Source organism: Artemia sp. Qi Xiang Cuo, chromosome 14 (genome assembly GCF_049724085.1).
Source record: "Artemia sp. Qi Xiang Cuo chromosome 14, ASM4972408v1, whole genome shotgun sequence".
Taxonomy (NCBI): domain Eukaryota; kingdom Metazoa; phylum Arthropoda; class Branchiopoda; order Anostraca; family Artemiidae; genus Artemia; species Artemia sp. Qi Xiang Cuo.
In genome coordinates this window covers 27,838,241-27,864,954 of record NC_142807.1, presented here as the reverse complement: position 1 = coordinate 27,864,954, position 26,714 = coordinate 27,838,241, and the positions used below count along the sequence as shown (strand labels likewise).

Below are 26,714 nucleotides of genomic sequence, written 5' to 3'. Positions count from 1 at the left end.
GTGTGTACCCATATCAATTCTATTTTCCTAAAATAATATAAAAATTTCCACTACAATTCAGATTTTTCTCAAACAGATGAAAGAATTTAAAATACTCTTCTAAATTTTTCATAGAAGATAGAAAAGTTCAAGTTCTCTTCTGAATTTTACCAAAGAACATAATTCAATTCTAATTTCTCCAGAGAAAATAAAAAGCTTCCACTTCAGTTTTAAGTTCACCCAGACATGAAAAATTTAAAGTTCACTTCTAAATTTTTCCGTAGAAGATAGGAAAAGTTATACTATGATTCTGATTATTTTCCATGAAGATAAAAAGTTTCACTTTAATTCTAAATTTTTTTAAATTCAATTCCGACCTTTCTCAAAGAGATGAAAAAATTTAAAGTTCTGTTCCAAATATTTTCCCGGAAGAAGAAAAGTTCAACTTCGATTCTGAATTTTCTCAATGAAAATAAAATAAGTTATTGATCAATTCTATTTTCCCAAAATAATATAAAAAGTTTCCACTTCAGTTCAGATTTTTCTCAAAGAGATGAAAAAATTTAAAATACTGTTCCAAATTTTCCATAGAAGATAGAAAAGTTCAAGTTCTCTTCTGAATTTTACCAAAGAACACAATTCAATTCTAATTTCTCCAGAGAAAATAAAAAGCTTCCAAAGATTATTTTCCATGAGGATAAAAAGTTTCACTTTAATTCTAAATTTTCTTAAATTCAATTCCGACCTTTCTCAAAGAGATGAAAAAATTTAAAGTTCGGTTCCAAATATTTTCCCGGAAGAAGAAAAGTTAAACTTCGATTCTGAATTTTCTCAATGAAAAAGAAATAAGTTATTGATCAATTCTATTTTCATAAAATAATATAAAATTTTACACTTCAAGTCAGATTATTCTCAAAGAGATGATAACATTGTAAATACTGTTCAAAATTTTTCTTACAAGATAGAAAAGTTCAAGTTCTCTTCTTAATTTTACAAAAGAATATAATTCAATTCTAATTTCTCCACAGAAAATAAAAAGCTTCCACTTCATTTTTAAGTTGACCAGGACATAAAAAATTTAAATTTCAGTTCTAAATTTTTCCGTAGAAGAGAGGAAAAGTTATACTATGATTGTGATTATTTTCCGTGAAGATGAAAAGTTTCACTTTAATTCTAAATTTTCTTAAATTCAGTTCCGACTTTTCACATAGAGATGAAAAATTTAAAGTTCTGTTCCAAATATTTTCCAGGAAGAAGAAAAGTTCAAATTAGATTCTGAATTTTCTTAATGAAAATGAAATAAGTTATTGATTAAGTGTATTTCACCAAAATAATATAAAAATTTTCCACTTCAGTTCAGATTTTTCTCAAAGAGATGAAAAAAATTAAAATACTGTTCCAAATTTTTCTTAGAAGATAGAAAAGTTCAAGTTCTCTTCTGAATTTTACCATAGAATACATTTCAATTCTAATTTCACCAGAGAAAATAAAAAACCTTCCACTTCAGTTTTAAGTTCACCAAGACATAAAAAAATTTAAAGTTCAATTCTAAATTTTTCCGTAGAAGATAGGAAAAGTTATACTATGATTGTGATTATTTTCCAAGAAGATAAAAAGTTTCACTTTAATTCTAAATTTTCTTAAATTCAGTTCCGACTTTTCACATAGAGATGAAAAAAATTTAAAGCTCTGTTCCAATTTTTTCATAGAAGATTGGAAAAGTTATACTTTGATCGTGAATATTCAAGTTCTCTTCTGAATTTTACCAAAGAACACAATTCAATTCTAATTTCTCCAGAGAAAATAAAAAGCTTACACTTCAGTTTTTAGTTCGCCATGACATAAAAAATTTAAAGTTCATTTCTAAATTTTTCCATAGAAGATAGGAAAAGTTATACTATGATTGTGATTATATACCATGAAGATAAAAAGTTTCACTTTAATTCTAAATTTTCTTAAATTCAGTTCCGACTCTTCACATAGAGATGAAAAAAATTTAAAGTTCTGTTCCAAATTTTTCATAGAAGTTTGGAAAAGTTATACTTTGATCATGAATATTCAAGTTCTCTTCTTAATTTTACCAAAGAACACAATTCAATTCTAATTTTTCCAGAGAAAATAAAAAGCTTCCACATCAGTTTAAGTTCACAAAGACAAAAAAATTTAAAGTTCAGTTCTAAATTTTTCCATAGAAGATAGAATAAGTTTACCCATGATTGTGATTATTTTCCCGTAAGATAAAAAGTTTATTTTTACTTAAAAATTTTCTTAAATTAAACTCCGACCTTTCTCAGAGATGAAAAATTTAATCTTCTTAATTTTACAAACGACCACAATTAAATTATAATTTCCCACGAGACAATAAAAAGCTTCCACTTCAGTTTTACTTTCACCAAGACAGAAAAAATTTAAAGTTCTGTTCTAAATTTTTCCGTAGAGGATAGGAAAATTATGCTATGATTCTGATTATTTTCTATGAGGATAAAAAGTTTCTCTTTATTTATAAATTTTCTTAAATTCACTTCTGACTTTTCACATAGAGATGAAAAAATTAAAAGTTCTATTCCAAATTTTTCATTGAAGATAGGAAAAGTTATACTTTGATCGTGAATATTCAAGTTCTTTTCTGAATTTTACCAAAGAACACAATTCATTTCTAATTTCTCCAGAGAAAATAAAAAGCTTACACTTCAGTTTTAAGTTTGCCATGACATAAAAAATTTAAAGTTCACTTCTAAATTTTTCCATAGAAGATAGGAAAAGTTCTACTATGATTGTGATTATTTCCTATAAAGATTAAAAGTTTCACTTCAATTTTAAATTGTCTCAAAGAAGTGAAGAAAAGTTCAACTTCGATTCTGAATTTTATCAATGAAAATGAAATAAGTTATTGATCATTTATATTTTCTAAAAATATTATAAAATTTCACACTTCAATTAAGATTTTTCTCAAAGAGATGAAAAAGTTTTAAATACTGTTCTGAATTTTCCATAGAAGATAGAAAAGTTCAAGTTCTTTTCTGAATTTTACCAAAGAACATAATTCAATTCTAATTTCTCCAGAGAAAACAAAAAGCTTCCACATCAGTTTAAGTTCACCAAGACATTAAAAATTTAAAGTTCTGTTCTAAATTTTTACATAGAAGATAGGAAAAGTTATACTATGATTGTGATTATTTTCCATGAAGATAAAAAGTTTCTTTTTAATTCTAAATTTTCTTAAATTCAATTCCGACCTTTCTCAAAGAGATGAAAAAATTTAAAGTTCTGTTCTAAATATTTTCCCGGAAAAGAAAAGTTCAACTTCGATTCTGAATTTTCTCAATGAAAATGAAATAAGTTATTGATCAATTCTATTTGCCTAAAATAATATAAAATTTTCCACTTCAATTCAGATTTTTCTCAAAGAGATGACAAAATTTAAAATATTGTTCGAAATGTTTCATAGAAGATAGAAAAAGTTATACTTTGATTGTGAATATTCTTCATGAAGATATGGAGCTCCACTTTATTTCTAAGTTTTCTCGAAGAAGTGCAAAATGTACAAGTTCTCTTCTGAATTTTCATAGAGAGGAGAAAAAAAGTTAGCTCATTTCTGAAATTTACCAATGAAAATGAAAAAGCTTCCATTTCAGTTAATAATTTCTCAAAGACATAAAAATTTAAAGTTCAATTCTAAATTTTTTCCATAGAAGATAGGAATGGCTCTACTATGATTGTGATTATTTACCATGAAGATAAAAAGTTTCACGCTATTTCTAATTTTTCTTAAATTCAGTTCATTCATCTAACCACCAAAAACAATAGGTTAGGTTAGGTAATAAATAAATATTAATAAATAATTAGAAACATTTCTCCATGTTTAAGTTAGACTAGGTTAGGTTAACTTATCATGAGCGCTCATGATAAGCTAACTTAACCTAACTTAAACATTGTAAAAAGAATAAATCAGGTTAGGTTAGACTAGATTAAGTTAGGTCAGGTTAAGTTAGGTTAGGATAGGTTAGCCTACGTACGCGTGCTTAGGTTAGGTGAGAGACTGGCAAAAAGTTAGGTGTATGATAAGGTTAGGTTAGATTAAGTTAGGTTAGGTTAAGTTAGGTTAGGCTAGGTTAGCCTACGTACGCGCCTGTACGTAGGCTAACCTAGCCTAACCTAACTTAACCTAACCTAACTTAATCTAACCTAACCTAACCTAATCATACACCTAACTTTTTGCCAGTTTCTCACCTAACCTAAGCACGCGTACGTAGGCTAACCTATCCTAACCTAACTTTACCTGACCTAACTTAATCTAGTCTAACCTAACCTGATTTATTCTTTTTACAATGTTTAAGTTAGGTTAGGTTAGCTTATCATGAGCGCTCATGATAAGTTAACCTAACCTAGTCTAACTTAAACATGTAGAAATGTTTCTAATTATTTATTAATAATTATTTATGAGCTCAACTACCCTATTGTTTTTGGTGGTTAGATGAATTAACTGAATTTAATAAAAATTGTAAATAGAGTGAAACTTTTTTTTTTCATGGTAAGTAGTCGCTATCACAGTATAACCATTCATATCTTCTATAGAAAAAATTTAGATTTGAACTTTAAATTTTTTTGTCTTTTTGAAATTATTAAATGAAATGGAAGATTTTTCATTTTCATTGGTAAATTTCAGAAATGAGCTAACTTTTTTCTCCTCTCTAAGAAAATTCAGAAGAGAACTTGTACATTTTGCACTTCTTCGAGAAAACTTAGAAATAAAGTGGAGCTCCATATCTTCATGAAGAATATTCACAATCAAAGTATAACTTTTTCTATCTTCTATGAAACATTTCGAACAATATTTTAAATTTTGTCATCTCTTTGAGAAAAATCTGAATTGAAGTGGAAAATTTTATATTATGTTAGGCAAATAGAATTGATCAATAACTTATTTCATTTTCATTGAGAAAATTCAGAATCGAAGTTGAACTTTTCTTTTCCGGGAAAATATTTGGAACAGAACTTTAAATTTTTTCATCTCTTTGAGAAAGGTCGGAATTGAATTTAAGAAAATTTAGAATTAAAATGAAACTTTTTATCTTCATGGAAAATAATCACAATCATAGTATACCTTTTCCTATCTTCTATGGAAAAATTCAGAACTGAACTTTAAATTTTTTATGTCTTGGTGAACTTAAACTGATGTGGAAGCTTTTTATTTTCTCTGGAGAAATTAGAATTGAATTATGTTCTTTGGTAAAATTCAGAAGAGAACTTGAACTTTTCTATCTTCTATGGAAAATTTGGAACAGTATTTTAAATTTTTTCATCTCTTTGAGAAAAATCTGAATTGAAGTGTGAAATTTTATAATATTTTTAGAAAATGGAAATGATCAATAACTTATTTCATTTTCATTGAGAAAATTCAGAATCGAAGTTGATCTTTTCTTCACTTCTTTCAGAAAATTTAAAATTGAAGTGAAACTTTTAATCTTCATAGGAAATAATCACAATCATAGTATAACTTTTCCTATCTTCTATGGAAAAAATTTAGAACTGAACTTTAAATTTTTTATGTCATGGTGAACTTAAAACTGAAGTGGAAGCTTTTTATTTTCTCTGGAGAAATTAGAATTGAATTGTGGTCTTTGGTAAAATTCAGAAAAGAACTTGAATATTCACAATCAAAGTATAACTTTTCCTATCTTCTATGAAAAATTTGGAACAGAACTTAAAATTTTTTCATCTCTATGTGAAAAGTCGGAACTGAATTTAAGAAAATTTAGAATTAAAGTGAAACTTTTTATCGTCATGGAAAATAATCACAATCATAGTATAACTTTTCCTATCTTCTACTGAAAAATTTAGAACAGAAATTTAAATTTTTCATGCCTTGGTGAAATTAAAACTGAAGTGGAAGCTTTTTATTTTCTCTGGAGAAATTAGAATTGAATTGTGTTCGTTGGTAAAATTCAGAAGATTAAATTTTTCATCTCTTTGAGAAAGGTTGGAATTGAATTTAAGAAAATTTAGAATTATAATGAAACTTTTTATCTTCATGGAAAATAATCACAATCATAGTATAACTTTTCCTATGTTCTATGGATAAAAATTTAGAACTGAACTTTAAATTTGTTATGTCTTGGTGAACTTAAACTGATGTGGAAGCTTTTTATTTTCTCTGGAAAAATTAGAATTGAATTGTGTTCTTTGGTAAAATTCAGAAGAGAACTTGAATATTCACGATCAAAGTATAACTTTTCCAATCTTCTATGAAAAATTTGGAACAGAACTTTAAATTTTTTTCATCTCTATGTGAAGAGTCGGAACTGAATTTAAGAAAATTTAGAATTAAAGTGAAACTTTTTATCTTCATGGTATATAATCACAATCATAGTATAACTTTTCCTATCTTCTATGGAAAAATTTAGAAATGAACTTTAAATTTTTGATGTCATGGCGAACTTAAAATTGAAGTGGAAGCTTTTTATTTTCTCTGGAGAAATTAGAATTGAATTGTGTTCTTTGGTAAAATTCAGAAGAGAACTTGAATATTCACGATCAAAGTATAACTTCTCCAATCTTCTATGAAAAATTTGGAACAGAACTTTAAATTTTTTCATCTCTATGTGAAAAGTCGGAACTGAATTTAAGAAAATTTAGAATTAAAGTGAAACTTTTATCTTCATGGAAAATAATCACAATCATAGTATAACTTTTCCTATCTTCTACGGAAAAATTTAGAATTGAACTTTAAATTTTTTTATGTCTTGGTGAACTTAAAACTGAAGTGGAAGCTTTTTATTTTCTCTGGTTAAATTAGAATTGAAATTTATTATATGGTAAAATTCAGAAGAGAAATTGAACTTTTCTATCTTCTAAGAAATATTTGGAACAGTATTTTAAATTTTTTCATCTCTTTGAGAAAAATATGAACTGAAGTCGAAAATTTTTATATATTATTTTGGGGAAATAGAATTGATCAATAACTTATTTCATTTTCATTAAGAAAATTCAGAATCGAAGTTGAACTTTTCTTCTTCCTGGAAAATATTTGGAACAGAACTTTAAATTTTTCATCTCTATGTGAAAAGTCGGAACTGAATTTAAGCAAATTTAGAATTAAAGTGAAACTTTTCATCTTCACGGAAAATAATCACAATGATGGTATAACTTTTCCTATCTTCTATGGAAAAATTTAGAACTGAACTTTAAATTTTTTATGTCTTGGTCAACTTAAAACTGAAGTTGAAGCTTTTTATTTTCTCTGGAGAAATTATAATTGAATTATGTTCTTTGGTAAAATTCAGAAGAGAACTTGAACTTTTCTATCTTGTAAGAAAAATTTGGAACAGTATTTTAAATTTTTTCATCCCTTTGAGAAAAATCTGAATTGAAGTGTAAATTTTTTTATTATTTTAGGAAAATAGAATTGATCAATAACTTATTTCATTTTCATTGAGAAAATTCAGAATCGAAGTTGAACTTTTCTTCTTCCGGGAAAATATTTGGAACAGAACTTTAAATTTTTTCATCTCTTTGAGAAAGGTCGGAATTGAATTTAAGAAAATTTAGAATTAAAGTACAACTTTTTATCTTCATGGAAAATAATCTGTGGAAGCTTTTTATTTTCTCTGGAGAAATTAGAATTGAATTGTGTTCTTTGGTAAAATTCAGAAGAGAACTTGAACTTTTCTATCTTCAATGAAAAATTTGGAACAGTATTTTAAATTTTTTCATCTCTTTGAGAAAAATCTGAACTGAAGTGGAAACTTTTTATATTATTTTGGGAAAATAGAATTGATCAATAACTTATTTTATTTTCATTGAGAAAATTCAGAATCGTAGTTGAACTTTTCTTCTTCCGGGAAAATATTTGGAACAGAACTTCAAATTTTTTCAGCTCTTTGTGAAAAGTCGGAATTGAATTTAAAAAAATTTAGAATTAAAGTGAAACTTTTTATCTTCATGGAAAATAATCAGAATCATAGTATAACTTTTCCTATCTTCTACGGAGAAATTTAGAAGTGAACTTTAAATTTTTCATGTCTTGGTGAACTTAAAACTGAAGTGGAAGCTTTTTATTTTCTCTGGAGAAATTAGAATTGAATTATGTTATTTGGTAAAATTCAGAAGAGAACTTGAACTTTTCTATCTTCTATGAAAAATTTAGAACAGTATTTTAAATTCTTTCATTTGTTTGAGAAAAATCTGAATTGAAATGGAAATTTATATATTATTTTAGGAAAATAGAATTGATATGGGTACACACACAAAAACTCACACACACACAAAAGCTTACACAAACACACACAAAAACTTACACACACAAAAAAACTTACACACACACAAAAACTTTCATGCACACACAAACTTACACACACACACACAAACTTACACACACACAAAAACTTACAAACAAACACACATAAACACAAAAGCAAAATATCAAATACACACACACAAAAACTTAAAATAACAAAAAAACATAAAAAAACACAAAAAATTACACTAACAAAAAAACTTAAAAAAATCCCCATACTATCAAAAACAAAAACGCAAGCACACACACAAAAACTTACACACACACAAAAAATTACCAAAAAAAAATCAATAACAAACACAAAAAAACTTACAAAAAAAAACCACATTACACACACACAAAAACTTACAAAAACAAATAAAATAACACACACAAACAAAAAATAACACACACACAAACAAAAACTTACACAAACATAAAATATTACACACACACACAAAATCTAACACACACACAAAAACATACACACACACAAAAACTTAAACAAACATAAAAACTTACACACACACAAAAACTAACACACACATAAAAACTTACACGCACACAAAAACTTACACACAGACAAAAACTTACACACACACACAAAAAACTAAAAAAAACAAAAAAATAATTACTAACACACGAAAAAAAAAACTCACACAAAAAAAAAATTAACAAAACAAAAAAAAAAAAACACAAACAAAAACTTACACACACACAAAAACTTACATGAAAAAAAAAACAAAAAAAAAAACGAAAAAAATAAACACACAAAAAACTTACATATACACAAAAAACTTACACAACCACAAAAACTTACACATGCACAAAAAAACTTACACACACACAAAAACTTACACACACAAAAACTTAAACACACACTACATACACACAAAAACTTACATACACACAAAAACTTACACACAAAAAAAATTAGTAAAAAAAAAATAAAAAAAAAAAACACTATTAACAAAAATCAATTTAATACACACACACACGAACAAACAAAATAAAATAAAAAATTACACACACACAAAAACTTACACACACACAAAAACTTACACACACACACAAAAACTTACACACACACAAAAACTTAAACAAACACAAAAAAATACACAAAAACAAAAAAAAACTTACACACACACACACAAATACACACACACACAAAAACTTACAAACACACAAAAAATAAAACACACAAAAAAAAATAAATACACACAAAAACCTTACACACAAAAAAATAACATAAAAACAAAAAACTGAAACACACACAAAAAATTAAACAAGCCCAAAAAAAAACTTACAAACCAACATAAAATTACACACAAAAAAACTAAAACACACACAAAAACTTACACACACACAAAAACTTATTACACACACACAAACACTCGAAAATTTTATATTATTTTAGGAAAATAGAATTGATATGTGCACACACAAAAAAAACTCGCACACACACAAAAACAAACATCAAACTCTTAACTAAAATTAAAGTAAACTAGAACTCTAACAAAAAGCGGCGCATCCTTGTGGCGCATCCCTGCGGCGTAGTCCTGCGGCGTATCCCTGCGGCGCATCCCTGCGGCGCATCCCTGCGGCGCAGCCCGGTGGCGCGTCCCCCGACCTGCGGCGCATCCCCCGGCGGCGCAGCCCCATGCGGCGCAGTCCTGGCCGGCGGCGCGTCTCGGGCCCGGAGGACCTTTGCGGACCGGGGGGAGGGCCTTTGGGGTCCGGGGTGCCCTTTGGTGGTCCGGGGGCCCTTTGAGGACCAGAGGAGGGCCTTTGAGGGTCTGAGGAGGGCGTTTGGGGGGCTGGGGCTCTTTGGGAGCTTGGGGGACCTTTGAGTACCGGGGGCTTCCTTCGGGGTTGGGGTGGGGGGTCGGAACCCTTTGGGGTTGGGGTAGAGGACCTCACAACACTGTTCAAATGGAACTTGTGTATTATAACGACCACAGAGTTTCACCCTCAAATTCTCTTCTAAAACCTTTCCTAAAATCTTCTTTCAAAATGTCTCTAACTGTTTCGCCTTAATAATCCCATAAAATGGATAAAACGGTTTCGCCCAAATAATCCCTAAACGTAATTTCAGCGTGTTCCTTTTGTTTGGCAACTCTGCGCTAACGCATTTCAAATTTCTAGGAAACCTTTTCCTACGTTAATCTCTTCATCTCATAAATTTTCCTAGCTAAACTATTAGGGTTTCGTTAGAATATCAATTTATCTCTCCGACTTAAAGCTCGGTGAAGCCGTATTTAAAAATAGAATTTCTATCTCTTTAGACTTCCGCATAATTCCAAGATAACAAGTGATGTCAATTATAATTCCTGACACTAAAGATCAATGAAGCCCAATTTAAAAATAGAATATTAATTTTTCTCTCTGACCTAAAGAACGTTTATCCCTCTGACCTAAGATTAAAGAAGCCTTAGTGTTTCTTAATTCCCCCTTCGTGAATCAATAACTTCCCCTAGCGATTATGTAAAACAATTTCTCCGGTTAGGTTAGCCAAACAATCTCATAACATCGCGTCAAGCATGCCCTTTCTCACTGACAACGAACAGACATAAAACAGGAAACATAAATTGCTGTTGTCATCCTTAAATGTGACAAAGTTCCTGTTTTTCCATTCTCACTGACAAAAACCATGAAAACAGACAAAAATGTGAGAAAATTCATGTTTTTCAAATTCTCACTGACAAAAACCATTAAACATCCATGAAAAACATCAAATAAATCGACCAACACACACATAGCCATCCAAGAAAACATCCATAAATGTGACAAAATTCCTGTTTTTTCATTCTCATTGACAAAAAAACATAAACCACGTGGTTCTATGCCAATATATGGTGTTAAAAAAAGTTGTAGGTGGCAGCAGGGGTGTCGCGTGGGGCTCAATAAGGCCATTCTACTCCTGGGATCTTGTCTATTTTATCCTGTAACTGTAAGTAAAATTCATCTGAGTCACTAATATTTCCGTCAGTCGGTTCTACAGGGGCGTATACTACTAAAACTAATACCCTGAACTTTTTAGTCATAAAATCAGCAATTAGTATTCTAATATTAATACCTTCCCAGCCTAAATAAGACTAAGCAGCTTCCTTATTCATCATGAGCCCTACTCTCTGTCTATGTACCCCATCCTTCCTGCCTGAGTAAATAAATTCTATATCACCTAATTTCATGCTTCTTATCCCTGGGATATGAATTTCTGAAACTCCTAATAAATCCAAATCGAATCGTCTGAATTCGTCAGTCAAAATGTCGATACGATAGTCATTTTTTAACGTCGTAACATTCCAAGTCAATTTTCATGTTCTTTAAATCATTGAAATTATTTTTGCCTTAGGAAAAGCAATGATCCCGGATACCAGGGCTGGACGGGGATCACATGCCTTCTCAAGTCTACACCAAAGTGCTTAATCCAGCTTAGAACCGGACAGCAAGAAGTCCCTGGGACCTCCATGAATGGAGGCTTTGTGCAATCCTGGGCACATCTTGGTCACAACATAGTTTTCAGCGCTTGGCGATGCTCGTCTATCAACAAGAGTCGAAATCAACAAGAGGGGGTCCAACATACCCCCCCCCCCACCAAAATTCCTTGAGCTTCAACTTGATGCCCTTAGCCGTCGCTGAGTTACTGCAGATATGTACTTTCGAAACCTGGATGCGCATAGTGTCTCTTGATTTTGTTCAACATCCCCCTCCCCCCATACATTCCCAGAATGTTTCAACTTAAAATCCGCAACCGTTCCTAAGGCATTGAATATTCAACTTTTGACCGCATGGATGCAGATAGTGTCTTTTGATTTAGTTCAACAACCCCTAAAATATACCCTAAAAGTTTAAACTTAATACCCATGGCCAATCCTCAGGTATTGGAGATATGCCTTTGTGACAACCTGGATGCAGATATTGTCTTTTGATTTATCCATCCTGAGCTATTCTTGAAATTTTGAAGTTTTCCCCTTTTGAAAACTGGGATGCACATAGTGTCTTTTAATTAGGTTCACCCCCCCCCCGATAAACCCTGAAAGATTTAGCCTACTAATCTAAAAAGGTCCTTAGATACTGCACATACACACTTTCATAAACCTGAATGCACATAGTGTTTTTTTTATTTAGTTCGTCCCCCCCCTCAGCACCCCACTAAAGTTTCAACTTAATACACCGTTCCTTAGATATTGCACATAAACCCTTTCGACGACCAGGATGTACAGGTTAGGTTTTGATTTAGTCCATCATATCCCTCAACATTCTGCGAAAGTTTCAAATTAGTGCACTTAGCCTTTCCTTAGTTTCTTGCAGATCCAGAATTTTGAAAACCTGGATGCACACTAGTTTTTTATTTATTTAGTTTAACATGATCCTCGACATCCCTTGAAAGTTGCAACCTTATAACCTTAGCCATTCCTGAGCTTTTTTGCTGATACGCAATTTTGACAACATGGATGCACAAAGTGTCCGTTGACTTAATTTAGCGTAACCCTCAACGACCTCTGAAAGTTTTAACAGACCACTTTTAGCTATTCACAAGATATGGAAGATACGCCATTTGACCACTTGGATGCTTTTTGTACCTTTTAATTAAGTTCAACACCCCCTTCAAAATTTCCTAAGAGTTCCAAAGAGATATCCTTTCTCATTCCTAGTATATCACAGATACATCTTTTTGAATTCCTGGATCCCACAGTGTCTTTTGATTTTCAACTTTCCCTGAAAGTTTCATGTTAATATCCGTGGCGTTCCTAAGACATCGCAGATACGCCTTTTTAACAACTTTGGATGCACATAGTGTCTTTTGATTCAATTAAACATCCCCCAAAAATCGTCCTGCAATTTATAACGTAATGCCCTTAGTAATTTCTGGGGTATTGAACAGAAGCCCTTTCGAGAATCTGAATATAAATAATGTCTTTGGATTTAGTTTTACAACCCCCTCAACTGTCCTTGAAAATTTCAACTTAATGCCTTATTCCGTTCCTAAGATATTCCATCTATACCATTGTAACAACTTGGATGCACCAAAAATCTTTTTAATGTAGTACAATAGCAGTAGTAGTAGTAGTAGTAGTAGTAGTAGTAGGAGTAGTGGTAGAAGTAGTAGTAATAGTAGTAGTAGTAGTAGCAATAGCAGCAGCAGCAGCAGCAGCAGCAGCAGCAGCAGCAGCAGCAGCAGCAGCAGCAGCAGCAGCAGCAGCAGCAGCAGCAGCAGCAGCAGCAGCAACAGCAGCAGCAGCAGCAACAGCAGCTGCATTAGCTGCAACAGCAGCAGCAGCAGCAGCAGCAGCAGCAGCAGCAGCAGCAGCAGCAGCAGCAGCAGCAGCAGCAGCAGCAGCAGCAGCAGCAGCAGCAGCAGCAGCAGCAGCAGCAGCAGCAGCAGCAGCAGCAGCAGCAGCAGCAGCAGCAGCAGCAGCAGCAGCAGCAGCAGCAGCAGCAGCAGCAGCAGCAGCAGCAGCAGCAGCAGCAGCAGCAGCAGCAGCAGCAGCAGCAGCAACAGCAGCAACAGCAGCAATATCAGCAGCAGCAGCAGCAGCAGCAGCAGCAGCAGCAGCAGTAGCAGCAACAGCAGCAACAGTAATAGTAGTATTAGTAGTAATAGCAGTATTAGTAGAAGTAGTAGTATTAGTAGAAGTAGTAGTAGTAGTAGAAGTAGTAGTAGTAGTATTAGAAGTGGTAGTAATAGTAGTAGTAGTAGCAGTAGCAGTAGTAGAAGTAGTAGTAGTAGTAGTAGTAGTAGAAGTGGTAGTAATAGTAGTAGTAGTAGTAGTAGTAGTAGTAGTAGTAGTAGTAGTAGTAGTAGTAGTAGTAGTAGTAGAAGTAGTAGTAGAAGTAGTAGAAGTGGTAGTAATAGTAGTAGTAGTAGCAGTAGTAGTAGTAGCATTAGGAACAGCAGCAGCAGTAGTAAAAGTGGTAGTAATAGTAGTAGTAGTATTAGTAGTAGTAGTAGCAGTAGTAGTGGTTGTAGTAGTAGTAGTAGTGGTAGCAGTAATAGCGATAGTAGTAGCAGTAGTAATAATAGTGGAATTAGTAGCATCTTTAGAAGTAGTAGTAGTAGCTTGGAAAGCTTGAGTAGTAGGAGTAGTTATAAAAGTAGTAGTGGTAGTAGTAGTAGTAGCAGCAGTAGTAGTAGAAATAGTAGTAGTTGTTGTTTTAGTAGTAGTAGTAATAGTAGTAGTAGTAGTAGTAGTAGTAATAGCAGTAGTTGTAGCAGTAATATAGAAGTAGTATTAGCTGTGGTAGCAGTAATAGGCAAGAAGCTTTCAACTTTTTACCCTTAACCGTTCCTAAGATATTGCAGGCAAGAGATATTCCTAAGATATTCCAATAATAAATCCTATGCGAAAACAATGGGCAAAATGTATAATTTAAAAGTCTTACCCCAGTGGCTGTGGGAGGTCATTTGACCCCCGGAGGCATAGTCGTTGGACGCTTCGACTATTATGAACTAAATGGTTATCTAGAAATTGGTTAGTTTAGAGAGGGAGGGGGTTAAAAAAGGTGAGGCCGGCTGGTTGCCCTTCAATCCCTTTTTATTTTTAAAATGGGCACTAGAACTTTCAAATTCTATTCAAATAAGTCTCTTCAAAAGTTTCTACGACAAATCCTTCCATGTGAAGTGGCCTGGTGCCTCAAAATAAATAAATAATACATAGAGCTCACTTAGCTCTTTAATTTCTGGACGACCATAGAAAGGTGAGTTCCATTTTCTTAACTTAATGTTAGGGTTTCTGCTAGATTGCCGCTTAGTTGTAAAAATAGTTCTATGCCTTTCGTTCAATTTATCAGGTGGCTCGGGCTGGGAATTATGATTCCAAATAATTTACGGTCATTTGTATCATGTGCAATTGCAATATTTACCACCGGGGAATAAAAACAGAAAAACTGTACAAAACCATAATTCTCCAGATTTAATGACAAAGTCGGTCTTGCTACAGGAGGGGCTGTCCGAGGCAGCTATTCAAAGTTTGAGCCATTTTCAGAATTATTTCCATGTTAGTCAATTATCTTTTAATTGTGTTTTATAGTGGACTATACATGAATTATTGTTTAGAAGGATATATTGTCATTACTTTCTTCATTGTTAGAATGAAGACAGAGGACAAGTGCAAGTTTTGTAATGTATAGATATTTAAAATTATGATTGACCTTGAAAATTAGCTGCAATTTATTTGAAATTACGGAGAATATGAGAGAGTTCATTGTTCTTTAAAATCAATTTTCAGACGCTTTTAGTTTTTAATTGTCCAAAAAATAGAACCTTTTTTGTATAACTAATGACAGTGATTTTTTTTTTGTAATTGACGAAAATGAAAATTTTGTAATAAAACTTCCTTTTTTACAAAAAGGTTTATCTACACAAAATGGGAGATTCTAGGGCAACCGACACGACTGATTCAGCAAACCTCAAAACCGGGCGGAAAGAGAACAATATTTGGCCCAACTTTGTGGCATATTTTTTCAATTAGTAATGGGTAGACTTTATTGACAATTTAGCCTAGTCCTTTTATAAAGCATACCAACAACATATTTATTTTCAAAATATAGTTTTTTAATGCGCTGAAAATTATGTTTTTACCGTGAAATTTGGTGTATCTCATTCATAGGTTATATAGAAGTTCTGACGCCAACAATGTTTATTCAGTTGCGAAAAATATAATGAGCTGGTTGTGCAATGTAGAAAGGAAAATTTGTACAAGGATTTCCTTGTTTCGAAACCTTACATAATTTGGAATTTTATTGGTGGTTTTGCTCTCTTGCCTTAATTGTCAACATTTTCTATGAAAGAGAACATCCAATATACGCATTAAAGAATAGCGATTCAATTGAAACTAATGCTTTAGATTGTCAATAGTATACGAAAAATCCAAACTTTCTAAGCACTAAACTTCCTTTAAATAGGAAACTTTTCCTTTAGTCATTAATTTCACACGGAATTTTCAATTAAAAAAATGATTATGCTAAGCAAATTTCAAAAGCATGTTTAGGTTGATTGAGAAACCTGCTTCTCAGCTATCGAGTAATAGAAAAATTGTTGTCTTCTTAAAACCACGGGACTGCAGAAAAAAACTTGCGCAGAGAACAAAAATCATAACTAAATTTAAGCTTCAGGCTTGTCTAAACACAATTTCTTAAAATTATACTATATGCTCATCAGTCTTATTACTAAAATAAAGATAAAATAATAGCTTACCCCAACCTACGTTGCCCAGTCCTGGGTGTGACCATGTCAAAATGTCGTGAGGATACAGGTTTATTGAAAGACAACCTGGTTGTCTTGGGTTCATACGTGCGCTCGAAGACACGTAAGGAGGAATTTATTTTATAAGGGTTCTAAAAATTAAGGAGGGGGGGGGGCAAATGTTTTAAAAAGTAACAACACGAAAATAGACAGATCAACCAGAAAATACAAGAAATTTCAGGACAAACTCATCAAAACTTGACCCTGCGCAAGTGCCTGCGTACCAAGTTTTCAAAAGACGATATATCGACCTAATTATAAGAGGTGGTATGCTCGCTAGGTTATCAATAATCTGATAGACGAGAACATAAATAAGGACGTTTTTAAGAAGGGGTGGTGGCGTCCATTCATAAAAGCGTGGGCGGGAGGGTAATTCATTTTTCAAAATGCATAGGGACAAATTTGTCGTTTTTCAATTCTTTCAATGAAAACACACATCCAACCCATTTTAAAAGGTACAATTCAAAATCTAGATGGGTGAGGCAAAATATTCTTAGAGGGACAATCAACCCTCAACTGATGGATGTCAGAGGTGCATCAGATGAAAATTATAGGAAAGTTATTGATAGAATTACCGCATTTCAAAGCCCCTGGTATGGGCACCCATAAGAGAGGGGGCGCCATCCCCTGGCTAATTGACCCCGCCTTATATTTTTATATATTTTTTTTATATTTCTATTATACAACTAGACCCTGGTGCCATGCCGATAAGGGAAGGTTGGCGGCATCGGGGGTAAAAATAGCAGCAGTGGCGCGCCGTTGGCGCGATCATTGTTGACCGCAAACATATTTGTTTTGGTCATTCTTTCTCAAATCGCAGCTTTAATTTACATCAGATTTGGGTCTATTCACGAGTTGGAAACTTTGCGAGTCGCTGGCTGGACGCTGGTCCTCTTCGTTATTCATCAAGAGAAGTAGAAATCTGGTAGAAACGAAATGGTTGTGGCGTTTCAGGACCCTTGCATAATAGTTGACATATCTAACAGCTATGTATTCCCAACATAATTAGTTATCGAAATTAATAGTATTTTTTTTTCAACGAGCAACCGTCACCATCGAGAAGAACTGTCACCATTTAAATCACAGCTGGGTTGGGTGGGAATATCTTTCCCCTTAGCTTTCATACCATCAAACATCCAGAAGGGATTTAGAAGGTATATCCCCTTTCAATCCAGATTATTTTGATAATGAAGATCTGTGCTCTTAAATACAGAAAATACAGACCAGCCAAATGTTTTTTAGCGCATGGAGCTGGGGGCAAATTGCCAAGATCATCAGAAGTCCTAACTCCAACCCTATCCCTACCTGCACTGCCCTCCTCTCACCCTATACTTTAAGTAAGCCCTGTGATTTTGCAGCCACTGTGAAATAAGATGTTCACACCTGAACAATAACAACCACATCCTAGCACCACCAAGAAAACAGAATGCTTCAAGGAGGAAAGGAGGGCAGAAAAAAAGGACTCACTGATACATGAGTGAAAGCCAAGATAGAAGCTTCCTTTGATAGAAGAGGCAAAGAAGAGGTGGAAAAGAAAAATGAAGCAACAAAAGCAAGAAAAACAAAAAAGCAGGCTGTGAAGAGATTTGGTGAGAAGACAGCACTGAGGGTGAAAATGAAACTAAAAATGTTCAGAAAGTGATTGTTGATGACAAATCAGACAGTTCTCTTGGGTAAGGTAGTGAAAAGGAATTTGAACTTAGTTTTGATTTGGGTTGCAATTGGCAACTTTGTAAAAGTCATCTATGAGGGCCATTAGCGAGAAGGTAGAACCTACTGCATAGGTCAGTTTGACGACTATGAGTGGTGGGAGAGGCAATCTGTGAAAGTGGCTGGAACAGCCAGATCATACCTACTACATGAAAGAGGATTTAGAATAAAAAAAAACAGTTTTTTAATACTTTTCAATAAGCTTCTTATTTTTCTAATTAAATGACCCTTTGTCTCAGGAGTCTTCCTTAAGGAATTGCGAAAAAATTCAAACTTTAGCGTGAAGAGCAAGGTGTTGAGGAGAGGGCAGCCCCCTTAATATACGTAGTAATTTTTGTTCGTTTTAAGTTTTCATGTTACTCCTTACTTTCATTTGAAAAAAAACTCGTTTTGTTCATTTAATTTCTGATCTTTTTTTAAATATTGTCAGGAAATCTGGATGCACCTCCATAGAGGAATACCCCTCCCCAAGGAATTATCCTCTAGACAATTCAATCCCAGTGAAAATTACCCCGTACAATTACCCTTAACATATCCGCGCGTAAAATTGAGACAGAAAAGAGAAAACAAGGCATAAAAACAATTTTTTATAGGAATTATGGCAAATTCCACCACTGTAAAATTTCCCCTGAAAAATTAACGCCCTGAAAACTTCCCTCCCCATGGAAAATTCCCCCGTGCAAATTCCACCTGCATAAATTCCCCCCCTCACCTAAAAATGTATCCATACTTCCAAATAGCCAATATTATGTGTGAACGACGGACGATTTTATAACTTAAGAACCTTTCCCAAGGGGTGTGGGGGGGGGGGGAATGTTGTACCCAAAGGCATAGTTATTGGGCCTTCCAACTATGATGAACAAAATGTCTTTCTTAAAATTTTGATCGGACAATTTTGGGGAAAAGGGCGGGAGAGGGGGCCTAGTTGCCCTCGAATCGTTTTGGTCACTTAAAAAGGCGAGTAGATCTTTTAATTTCTATTTAATGAGCCCTCTCTCACTATTCTAGGACTACCGGGTCGATACGATATCCCCTGAAAAAAAAAAAAAAAAACACGCATCCGTCATCTTTCTTCTGGCAAAAATAGAAAATTTCACATTTTTGCAGATAGGAGGTTGAAACTTCTACAATATGGTTCTCAGATACGCTGAATCTGATGGTGTGATTTCTATTAAGATTCTTTGACTTTTAAGGCGTGTTTCCTCCCTTTATCGAAAATATGGCAAATTCTCCGAGGCTCGTACCCTTTGACGGATACCAATAATCTTAATGAAACTTATATATCTGGAATCATAATAATAAGCCAATTCTTTTAATATACCTATTGATATTAAAATTACATTTTTTAGAGTTTCGATTACTACTAAGCCGTGTGGATCCTTACTTTCAGTTCGTTACCACGAACTGTTAGACCAAGGTGTCTTGAAATGGAGAGGTCCTTAAATCTCAAGTTCCTACCTGGAATTTAATCTGGTGGCTGTTCAAAAGACAATTGTCCATCTCAATGGATGTGCTACAATAACTAGTGCTGAATAAAAGCTCACCCTGGAAGCACAAGGAATTTTTGCAAACTATTTGTGTGCGCACTTGTTTATTTAATTTTGACACCGCACTTGATTTCTAAGCAGAAAAATCGAAATCCTTAACCAAACGGGAAAAGAGAAGCTCCAACATTTTGATCAGTTTTTTTGCAAAAAGAAGAGAGTGGTTTATATTTCTTCTTTAGTATTGTGACGAGTGTTGTAATTCGTTAATCTTGTACGTTGATTGTGTACATGGTCATATTTTGGTTTGAAATACACGTTATCTTATTTTATCATTGCGGTTGACGCAATAAAGAATTGGCTCAAATTAATTCAGTCAGCGGAACGCCACCGCCTCGGCCGGTGGCGGCGGCGCGCCGGCGGCATTACGACACTTCGGTGGTAGTCGACCGCGCCTTTCGTCGGTGACGTTCGCTGCATAAGCCGGCATGGCGTTGGGGTCGACATCCAACATTGGAAGTGCCGAATAGACCAGGTGATCCCCACCCCCCCTAAAATTCAGCTTATGGGCGCCTATGGCCCCTGGGTCTCTCCCAGTCCATTGACAGCAGCATTAATGTAGCTTTGAAAACATCTCTTCAATTGTTTTTCATTTTTTGTGTTGTTTCTCTTTTTCTTTTTTAGTCCAGCCTTCTCCCACTAGTGAAATCATCATTAAATTCCAAAACTAATCACTGAATTTATGTATCACCTAAACGTAAACACAAGAAAAATTCAAATTTTTTTTTGTGTCATTTAGTCCTTAAATTTGAGCAGTTGTAAACTAAACAGATTCGATTTTTGAGGCATTTGACAACCAATTACCATAAACCAAACATCTTCCCTGCTGTTTTGCATGGTCCACTCTTCCGTCATTCGGAACCCTTTCCGCGCACCAAAATTACAGAAATTAAACAACAGTTTTATTGTTTCCTTCAAAACCTGCTTACCTTAAATTCCATTGCTCCCAATTTACCCAAAAATCCTCTATATTCACCCAAATGAAAAATATTGTCTTCAAATAATTTTACACAGAAATAAACATTCTTATTTTCAAACATTTAGTTCAATTATTTTAAAGCTTTTTCTAACTGTCAAAATAAACAGAAGTGGACAAATACCAGCTAAAAAGCTTTCAAGCCATAAAAATTCAAATCCTTATCAAATCATCATCATTATTGTAGGAGAGTTCTTTTTAAAAAGCGACGAAAGTATACTTTTTCTTTCTCATATCAGTTAGAACACCTTTTTGACTTTTTAATCATTAAGGGAAGGGCCATAGCCATGGGCGTAGGGAGGGGGAAGGAGGAGGGGCAGCTGCCTCCCTAGATCTTCAAATTTACATTAGATATGGCTGAAAAAGCAGATGGTTGGAAAAGCAGTTGATAAAAGGTCCTCCATCACACTATCGACTGCCCCCCCTAGACAATATGCTGCCTACGCCCATGGCCATAGCCCTTATTTTGCCTCCACGACATCCTTGTAAATCTGATGTCAATACGTCATTTTCCACCAGGGTAGTCTATCATAAGTTTGTTTCTATAGCTTTCAAAAATTGCGGACGTCTTTTTAGTTACGATTATTATGACTTAAGGATCAATTGTTTCTCTATTGGTTAAAAAAGCCTGTATCTGCTTCTGATTAAGCTTAATTCAAGCTCAACATTGAGCATTAAACTTGAAACATTGTTTCTTCTATGATGCTGCTAGAAGAGAACCAGATTTAGTTTTATTACTAATTTTATAGAAGAAAAGTCATCTACTACAAAAACCCCACTTGGCTTCACTGTAATGAAACCCGCTTTACCGTTACGAATAATTTAAAGAGAGAGAGAGACAGAATAAAGAAGTTGAGGGTTAGTAAAAGATTTAACCTATAGGGCAACCATCAGAGTAGTATGTATGTGATCTTACTGTTTTGTGTCAGAACTAAGCTTTACATTGGCTTTTGATGGTTCTTTAAGGGGCACTATGCCATAACTTCTTCAGTGTCCACCGAGGTGACCAGTCTCAAGATTTTTTGTTCTTATTCTTTTGAGTTATTATATGCAATCAATGAAATACTTGAGAATTTAAATAAAGAAACAATTGCGAATGAATCAAAAATACATATTAAACTCCCAGGTGTTAATGAGCCACAAAAAATAACATGGAATTGAAACGGGATTTGAAAAACCAGAGAGATAATCCAAACAGCACATAATAACAATCAAAGAATTTATCATCAATCTGCTAGGCAGAATTATACTTTTTACTATGCTTGAATTATACTATGCTAGGCAGACTACTTTTTATAAACTATCCGTTTTGTCCTGTTTTTAAGCCGCAGAAGTTTAGGGGTACTAAGTCTCCTTTCCCCAATGTTAAAACCATAGAAAAGGTTAAATTTGACTATATGGGATAAATAGTCCCTTCTCGTACAATACTATAGTTTTTAATATTTACTCAAACTCATATAGCAAGTCACTGAAAGGAGGCTGGAGAAAAAAATAACACATTCCTCAGTCTACTATACCCTCTAGTATGTACTAAAATGGCACCCTTTTCGCCCTAATACCTCTATCACATTAAATCACTTAACGACACCTGACAAATGACTAAGCATCCATAAAAGAGTAAACGACGGTAAGTTGCAAAATTTCCGAAATGAGGTCCAATCATTTTTAAATACTTCAGTAAAACCAATTAACCCGATGTCAGGAGAGGTCAAACATGTTTCCAGAATATGGATATGTTAGATGCTCGGCCGTATCCAGGATTTTTATTGGGGGGTGGTATTTTTTTTTAAGAGAGGAAGTTTACACAAAGAACTCTTAAAAACACAACAGAACGTTGATTATTTGCATGTTTGTTACGTTTTTACGAGTCAAAACACATTTTGAGGGGGATAAGGACCCCCTAACCCGCCCTGTGTATGGCCGTGGTTAGATGCTATTATATATCTAATGATAGTCTTTAGTAGTTGAATGCTAACCCCCTGATGACTTAGACTTCTTTCTAAATAGAACACTAGCTTTTTCACTGTACCCTGTAGGAGTAATAACTTAACAATATTGGGAACGTGAGATACATACCGTCTGGAGATACTGGGCTTAAACTACTCCTTTCGTTATTACTACTAGCTTTGACGTCATCGAACTGAAGTAATGTCAGTGTAGAAGCTATCGAAAAAATTGTCACGGATACCATCTCACCTAGAATACAGAAAAAAACATCATCAACTCTACTGCCTAAATCATCGATACACATTCAAATACTTGTTTTAAATAAGTAAAAGCACACACATAAGGACAGGAATTAGTGGCACGACCTAGGTAAGATAAGGGGGATGAAAGACCAAGTTGTGTCAATTGCTTGGATGAAGGGGAGGGTGTTATCCCCCTTTAGATATTACCCTCTAGATTTTGAAGAAGTACTTTTTAAGTATTCTCATTGAAAAACTGAAAAAAAAACGAAGTTGCCCCCCTTAGATTCTGAAAAATGTATTTTCACCGCCCCTCCCTAATTTTCATGAAGTGGCATCAATGAACGAACCTCTTAAAATATGAGACATCATATTAACCCTCCTACTTTTGATTGTATTATGGCATAAAAATACACTTTCTCAAGGTAAGCCAATGAAATCCTGGCTACAACCCTTTATGTTTCACGGCATAAATTTTGGAGGGGAGCTTAAAATCTGAAAAATTTGTTCCTGATTTGTGCAATTGTTGTTCAAAACAAATGTTTGTATAGCTGTTTCATCTCTAAGTCATCCAAAATAAGCCACCACAAACTTTAAAATGAAAACCTTCAAAATTCAAATTTTTGGCAAATCTCAGTTTCACAAAATGTGACACACAATGCTTCTTGAAATATAACTACGGAATGTACTGGTGAAGTGTGTTTTTCTTCTTTTTTTTCTAATTGCAAACGTGTGTTTTTATTTCTAATGTGTTTTACTCCTTCTAGTTCCTGACTGAGGATAAAAATCAAGAGTACAGTCAAACTTTTCAGTTTACCTCAATTCAACTAAATAAAGGGGGAGGGGGTAAAGTGTATTTTTCAATATCTAGAGGTGTAAATTTGTCGTTTTTTCAACTTTTGAATTTAGATACTAAAACAGGTATGCTCAATGAAAATACACCCCCCCCCCCCCCAAAAAAAAAATCTTTAACGCCGAGGGGGATCTAGGGGTCACAGGTTCTGACACTTAATTGACACCATTGCTCTGCTGATGTTAGTGGTTTTACTTCATTATTTTGATAATTTTCCGATATCAAAATAGTTTTTTTCCATCTTAAAATTAGCCGCTTAATTCTTAAAAGTGAATTTTCAATCAGCTGCTAAAAAAAATGTTATTTTGAAAAGTCTGGAAAAACATTCTGGAAAAACATTTTGAAAAGTCTGGAAAGACATTCAAAATAAGCCACCACAAGCTTTAAAATGTAAACCTTCGAAATTCAAATTTTTGGCAAATCTCAGTTTCACAAAATGTGACACACAATGCTTCTTGAAATATAACTACGGAATGTACTGGTGAAGTGTGTTTTTCTTCTTTTTATCTAATTGCAAACGTGTGTTTTTATTTCTAATGTGTTTTACTCCTTCTAGTTCCTGACTGAGGATAAAAATCAAGAGTACAGTCAAACTTTTCAGTTTACCTCAATTCAACTAAATATAGGGGGAGGGGGGTAAAGTGTATTTTTCAATATCTAGAGGTTTAAATTTGTCGTTTTTCAACTTTTTAATTGAAATACTAAAAGAGGTATGCTCAATGAAAATACCCCCCCCCCCCCCAAAAAAAAGTCTTTAACACCGAGGGGGATCTAGGGGGCACAGGTCCTGACACTTAATTGACACCATTGTTATGCTGATGTTAGTGGTTTTACTTCATTATTTTGATAATTTTTCGATATCAAAATAGTTTTTTTCCAACTTAAAATTAGCCACTTAATTCTTAAAAGGGAGTTTTCAATCAGCTGCTAAAAAAAATTTTATTTTGAAAAGTCTGGAAAAACAGAACATTGTCAGTATAAAAAATGTTTATTCAGACTCACAACCGAGTTTAATTGTTCTACTAATAAAAGAAAAGCATGCATACAAAAAATGTCACGCCTAACGAAAGCAAAAAAGAAAAATTAAGTCTCATCACGAGGTTCATGACAACACATAAATCAATTATTAGAATTAATATGCAAAAAATCAGTAGTCATCTACTGAATATTTTAGGATAACTTTGCCAATAATTCTATTCCCCATTATATAATTAGATCAGTCTGTATTTTGAAACGCGTTAAACAAAAGTACGTACAGCTGTTTCAAGACAGCCAAAAAACAATGCATTACACAAATACACCTATATACTTTTTCAATATTCGTTCCAAAGCAACTGATATTTTTCATATTTAACCATTTGATTGATTCATGTGGTTTTATGTGAGGAAATCAAACAGTTCGTGGTAACGAACTGTAAGTAAGGAACGACCCGGCTCAATGGTAACCAAAACTCTAAAAACAGGATGTTGATACCAATAGATACATCAAAAGAATCAGATTTTAATTCTGATTTCAAATATATAAATTCCATCAACTTTACTTTTACCCATCAAAAGTCACGCGCCTGGGAAAATTGGGCTGATTTTTGAAAAAAGGGGGAAGGACCCCCTGAAAGTTATAGAACCTTAATGAATTTCAACACCATCATATTCAGCGTATCATAGAACCCTACTGTAGAGGTTTCAAGCTCCTATCTACAAAAATATGGAATTTTGCATTTTTTGCCAGAAGAAAGATCACGGATGCGTGTTTATTTGTTTGTTTGTTTTTTTTTTTTTCTTTTCTCCAGGGGTAATCGTATTGGCCCAATGGTCCTAGAATATCGTAGAAGGGCTCATTGGAACGGAAATTAAAAGTTCTAGTGCCCTTTTTAAGTGACAAAAAAAATGGAGGGTAGCTAAGCCCCCTCCCACGCTCATTTTTTCTCAAAGTCACCAAATTAAAATTTTGAGATAGCCATTTTGTTCAGCATAGTCGAAAATCTAATAAATATGTCTTTTAGGATGACTTAATCCCCCACAGTTCCTAGGGGAAAGGACTGCAAGTTATGAACTTTGCCCATTGCTTACATATTGTATTGGTTATTGGGAAGTATGCAGACATTTTCAGGAAGAATTTTTTTCTGGTGGGGGGGGTCTGGAGGAGGGGGTTACTCGGGAGAATCTTTCCGTGGAGGATCTTTCTTTGGGGCAAGGGACATTTCTATGAAGGGGGCGCCGGATTTCCAAGCATTATTTAAAAAACGATCAGATTTTAGATTAAAAAAAAAGTTTTTTCAACTGAAAGTAAGAAGCAACATTAGAACTTAAAATGAACAGAAATTATTACATATATGAGGGGGTTCTCCCCCAAAGCAATACCTCGCTCTTTACGCTACAGTTTTTTTTAGTGCTTTCAAAAGAGCTATCTATTCTAATTAAACGGCCTTTGTGATTTAGGGGTTTGTGAATTAAAATGTTTTTTAACTTTTAACGTAAAGAGCATGATATTGGCAAGGGGATGAGTCCCATCATATACGTACTAACATATAAATAATAAAAAAAACAATAAATAAAAACAAGCGATACGACTCAATAGTAATCGAAACTTTTAAATATAGAACTTTGATGTCAATAAAAATATCAAAAGAATAGGCTTATAATGCTGATTCTAAATAGATGGATTTTATTAAGTTAAGTATTACTCATCAAAGGCTACGAGCCTGAGAAAATTTACCTGATTTTTTAAAGAGGGGGGAAACATCCCCTAAAAGTGAAAAAATTTTAATGAAAATCAAACCGTCAAATTCAGCGTATCAAAAAACCCTATAACAGAGGTTTCAAGCTCATATGGGCAAAAATCTGCAACTTTGTATTTTTTGCCAAAAGAAAAATATACGAATATAGAAGTTCGTTACGAAAGTTAATTTGTAAATTACGTCAGAACCAAATTTAGAGACAGCC

General features: G+C 33.5%; 1 protein-coding gene across 6 annotated transcripts in view; it reads right to left on the bottom strand.

Moving 5' to 3' along the window:
- axo (axotactin) overlaps positions 1-26,714 on the bottom strand; it is a 228,528-nt gene that overhangs the window by 191,600 nt on the left and 10,214 nt on the right. For all 6 annotated transcript variants that reach the window (XM_089100414.1, XM_089100418.1, XM_089100415.1 and 3 more), the window contains exon 2: positions 22,809-22,928. In XM_089100414.1, the coding sequence (XP_088956540.1) occupies positions 22,809-22,923 (115 nt within the window). In that variant the 5' untranslated portion in view covers positions 22,924-22,928. The remainder of the gene's footprint in view (positions 1-22,808; positions 22,929-26,714) is intronic.